The sequence below is a fragment of the Gossypium arboreum genome, chromosome 1, assembly GCF_025698485.1.
Source record: "Gossypium arboreum isolate Shixiya-1 chromosome 1, ASM2569848v2, whole genome shotgun sequence".
In the NCBI taxonomy this organism is placed as follows: Eukaryota; Viridiplantae; Streptophyta; class Magnoliopsida; order Malvales; family Malvaceae; genus Gossypium; species Gossypium arboreum.
In genome coordinates, this window is record NC_069070.1 from 99,023,776 (window position 1) to 99,028,734 (window position 4,959).

Genomic DNA, 4,959 nt, shown 5'->3' on the forward strand with positions numbered 1-4,959 from the left:
GTATATTATTGTTAATACAGTAAGACATGAGTTGAGTGCACTGAAACACATTATCCTTCTATTTTTGAGTTGGAGAGAAATTATGAAAAATTTTAGGCATTATCTTAAAAAGAACATATATAATCGAAATCTATAATGAAATTATTAAAAAAAAAATTATCTTCGTCATTTTTTTTTAATCTGGTTGAATTATGTGTTTTTTTTATAGCAATTATGAGTTTAAATTACTAGAACGTGTAATATTAGACTTGGTTGCTACAATAGATTGGCATGCTTTTTGGTCTATAAATTGCCTTGCCAAATCTCTCAAAAACTCTTCCCCCCTTATAGGGTTTAGTCAATTTCTGCTCTCTTCCTGTTTTTCATTTTCCCTTGTAGAGCTAACGTTCTGCTGGTTTCGGTTCACTAATTTTTTCAGCTGTGTTTCTTTCAAATCGTTTTGATATGTTTTTCAAATCGTTTTGAGATTCATGTCTCCAGTTGTGAGTGAAATCCTCCGATCGGGGTTTATGATAAATTCCTCACTCAGACGCAGGACCCATCTTGTTCAATCTTTCTCAGTTGTCTTCCTCCACTGGTTCTATGTTTTTCATAAATAAATTCTCCGTAATTGCTTGACTTTCATTTCCTTTACATAATAAACCCAATATATAAGAAAACTCTGCATTAGCTACACGTAGTTAGTATCTGGGTCCTGTCGTCGTCTTTCTAGCAGTGATTTTAGTGTACATATATAAACATGGCATCGTCCAGTGGGAATTCCAATTCTTCAGGTTTGACTCTGCTTCAGATTTCAGGCTCCGAAGAGGATCTGCATCAGTTGATGAATGAAAGGAAAAGAAAGAGGATGGAATCAAACAGGGAATCAGCAAGAAGATCCAGGATGAGAAAACAGAAGTATCTGGATGATTTAATGGCTCAACTCACACTCCTAAGGAAAGATAATAATCAAATCTTAACAAGCATCAATTTCATCACCCATCATTACTTCAACATTGAAGCTGAGAACTCTGTTTTGAGGGCCCAGTTAATGGAACTAAGCCAAAGATTGGATTCTCTAAATCATATCCTCAATTATCTTAGTGATCCCACACTAAACAATGGGATTTGGGTTTATGAAACTGAACCCTTTGAAACAAGTGCTGATAGTTTCACCAATTTTACTCTTAACCAACCAATTGTGGCCTCTGCAGATATCTTTCAGTACTGATCCACCCATTACTGAAGGGCTGAAACCAAAAAGAGTCAAAATCGATGGAATTTGGAACTAGAAAGTATGAACTGCTTGCTAAAGATAAAATTATCTCTTTTTTTGGAAATGGTATTTTTCTGGTCTGATATATGATATGGTGTGAAGTGTTTATTAGCATATATTAAGCCCCTTAACTTGTTTTCTTTCTTCTTCCTTCCAGTCTTCATAATTTTGGTGTCTTATTATCTGTGCTTTCTTTTTCCTCTGTTTTGGGTAATAAAATGGCAAATAACTGCATTGATCAAGATTCCATAGTTTTGACAATTTAAGAAGCTTGGGACATTATTTCTATCTTAATCAGAAGCCAACAGCCGTACGATTTGCTGGTTTTGTTACGTAAAGTATTAAATCCATAGTTCCTATAACATGACAAGGCTCCATAATCTCTAGGGAACCCAGCTGTAATTATGCCGATATTGTGTGCAAACAATGAAAGCTGTAATTCTTAAAATCTACCATCCGAATTTCTAGTCATATCACATTTCCCAGTGTTATTTGGTGCTGTAAACTTGTCAAGCCCCACTATTAAACTTCCCACACTCACCTATCACCAATGTGTGAAGGTGTTTCCTGACACATTGGCGACATCATTTTGAAAAAATATTCCTTAATTATGGACAAATGATTGTAGAATTTAGGGTGATACCGCTTGACACCCAAAAACACTATAAAAAAAACATCATATTTTTCATAAATAATTTATAATAACATTATTTTCGTAATTAAATTTTTTATATTATTTTAATAAAACCCTCTTTCAGGTATTGCTTTTCTTGCTCCATTAGTATTTACTTCTAGCGCAATTAAGATTAGGTTCAACCCAACTAATACAGTTCGTAATTCTTTGGGTTTTCTTACTATATGAAAGAACATTCTGGCCTACGTTCTTTGCCCAGCTACAACTTTGAGCAGTGACACATCATAATTGCCATTTTGAAACAAATAATTACTTTGTTTACAAATTCTCCAACAAATGGTACATACAATGCACTCAAATCAATCCCATCAAGATGAATATTCAGCTTGTTGTGAATATTCTTTACAATCCACCAAAGCGGTGATAAAGAAAAACTTTCTTATAGTTGAACTGGGTAACACTCCTCACCATCCTGATGTACATAATGAGTTGGAGGTACTATTGGAGCACGTTAAGACTTGGACCAAAAATTTTCTTGTATAAAAATGTCTATGCCACAACATGTTAATGTTCTTTTAATCAGTTTAACCAAGTTAATCAAGTTTAGAAGAATTCAAATTGATTATAAATCATTTCGAGTCACTGAATACTTATGAGGACATATTCAAATCATAAAACATTTAGAAACATAAATGATTATAAATCATCTTAAAACCATTTAAAAACATTTTTCGGGTGATCGGAGGTGTTTAGGGTCAGGGACGAGCCTCGAACATTAAAGCGACCAAAACACTGTAAAGGCTCTATCCACAAGGTTAGGTACTTGTACTTAAGCCTAAACTTGTAGCATTTTAACTATTGACTTATTTTGATTCGATACCTATAGTAAGGATACCGAACCTTGGGCCCATAAAACTGAAAAATAGTCCAAAAACACTTAAAAATTAAGTCTAAACATGTCAATATTATTTTCATATGTTCCAAAGCATTATAAACCAATTTCAAATCTCATTTAAACTCATGGTATAGGCCATATACACATTTAAAATAAACCATGAAATAGAGCTCGAGTATAAACATCAAAAAGACTTGAATTATAACTCAAATTCTACAATTATAATATTCAAATTAAGTCTTTGTGTACATGTCAATTTCTAATATCAAAGGCATCCAAAAAAAAATGATGTACAACCTCAAGATGATTAGTGATCGAAGCTTTCAGGCCTAGACTTATACTCTCGTTGAATCCAAAACCTATACGTTTTAAACCACTAACGCGTTAGCTTGATGAGCTTAGTGAGTAACCAATGATAAACCTACTTACTCCTTCCTTTGTTAATGTTGAGCCCTTCTTAAACATGACATACCAATTCATTCAAAGCACATTTTAGTGCCAGCTAACAAATTTATTTAAGTTAATCAACTTATAAGGCTCAACTTACATTTTCATGATTTGTTAACCCATCACATTATGAAATTCATGATTAAGACTCTTATGAAGGGTTCATATAGTGTTTAATCTAACACATATTCTTTTACACGATAACTTCCTAACATTTTCATACATATATGTGAACATACATACATTACATTTCCATTTCCATTTAGTCAGTCATATATTACTTTCTATTTCACAATGGTGGTCAGTCATGACTATTTGTTCATTAACTTTCATATAGCCATTTCCATGTTTTTACCTAGTACCAACTCTATCGGCAACTTGCAGAAATTAACAATTCATCACTTACTTAGCCATAGTGGCACTCACACTACAACTAGAAATTTCATTAGCTAGTCCAAGGTTATAACAACCTTTACCTTCAATAGATCTTATTTTCTAATCAACAAAAAGGCTCATTAGTATCAGAAGTGACATTAGTTTACGCATAGAACTACTTTCTCATTGCAAAAATAGTCCCGGAGTTGAAACATCATATATTAGCCTAACATAATGAACTTTGAGAATGTTTGAGCCTTTAAAAGATCCAATTCGACCAGTACACAGTAAACTTCAGTGCTCACTACATAGAAAAACTTTGATTTATGCTACTTCAATAATTCAGTCACACCATATATATATATATTATTTATCTGGTGGAAAACCTATATTATATACAATAACGTAGCAAAGAGTGATAGAAACATACAAATGTTCTCTTTATGAATTCTGAAGGTTGTTGCAATCAAGAAAATGGAGTTGCCCCCATTCAAAGAAGCTAAAAGTGAACGTGAGAGCCAAGGGGCCTGCTTATCTACATTCTAGTTTTGCTGGTTGAATTCCAATAGTTGACAAAGATTTCAAATAGCAATTTGAAGCAACATTAGCAAAGACTTGAAGCAAACCATATCAAAGAGAGATTTGATGCAAGCAATGCAATAAAGATTCAAAATTGGTGCAAGTAGAAAAAGGAGCAACAAATTAGAAGCAATTGACATTTGCAACAAAAATTAAAAGAGATTTAAAGCAATCACTGCAACGAAGATTCGAAGGCTTGACAATTTCGATTTTCAACAATAGATGCAACATAAGGAGAAGCAAATGGTGCAAAAAATTATAGGGAACTGTTAGCCTTAGGAAGCAAACAACAATAGTAAATTGAAGGCATCACCATAAAAAAAATATTTAGTTTAATCTAAATAAATAAAAAAGTAAAAATGTAGCGAAAACAACAAAGAAATAGAGAAAACAAAAATTCAAATGAAGGGAGAGAAAGAATACGATGGGGAAAATGAAAAAAAATATATCTGTAAAGTAAGGGCTAAGAGCTGACTGAAAGGTGTAGAGAGATGGATAAGAAAAGTAAAAACATGGGAACATTTGTAAAATGTTTTAAGCATTTTCATAGCATAAAACATTTTACGGTAAAATATAGGGTTTTTATATATTTTGCTTTGACCAAATTGATTTTCCATAAACAAACACTGAAAAATGAGGACAATATTTTTGGTAAAATGTTTTGCACCAAACAAACACACTACTCCTTAAGGAAAAGCTTAAAATTTGTGCGAGTAAGCTTAATAGATCCCCTTAATTATCAAATTCAATTAAATAAATCACCAACATATGAGT

At 32.6% G+C, this 4,959-nt stretch overlaps 1 protein-coding gene across 1 annotated transcript; it reads left to right on the forward strand.

Moving 5' to 3' along the window:
* The first annotated feature begins 250 nt into the window (after positions 1-250).
* LOC108480938 (bZIP transcription factor 44-like) lies at positions 251-1,497 on the forward strand. Its single transcript, XM_017784087.2, has one exon. The coding sequence runs from the start codon at positions 740-742 to the stop codon at positions 1,208-1,210; it is 471 nt and encodes a 156-aa protein (XP_017639576.1). The 5' UTR covers positions 251-739; the 3' UTR covers positions 1,211-1,497.
* Positions 1,498-4,959: the final 3,462 nt, after the last annotated feature.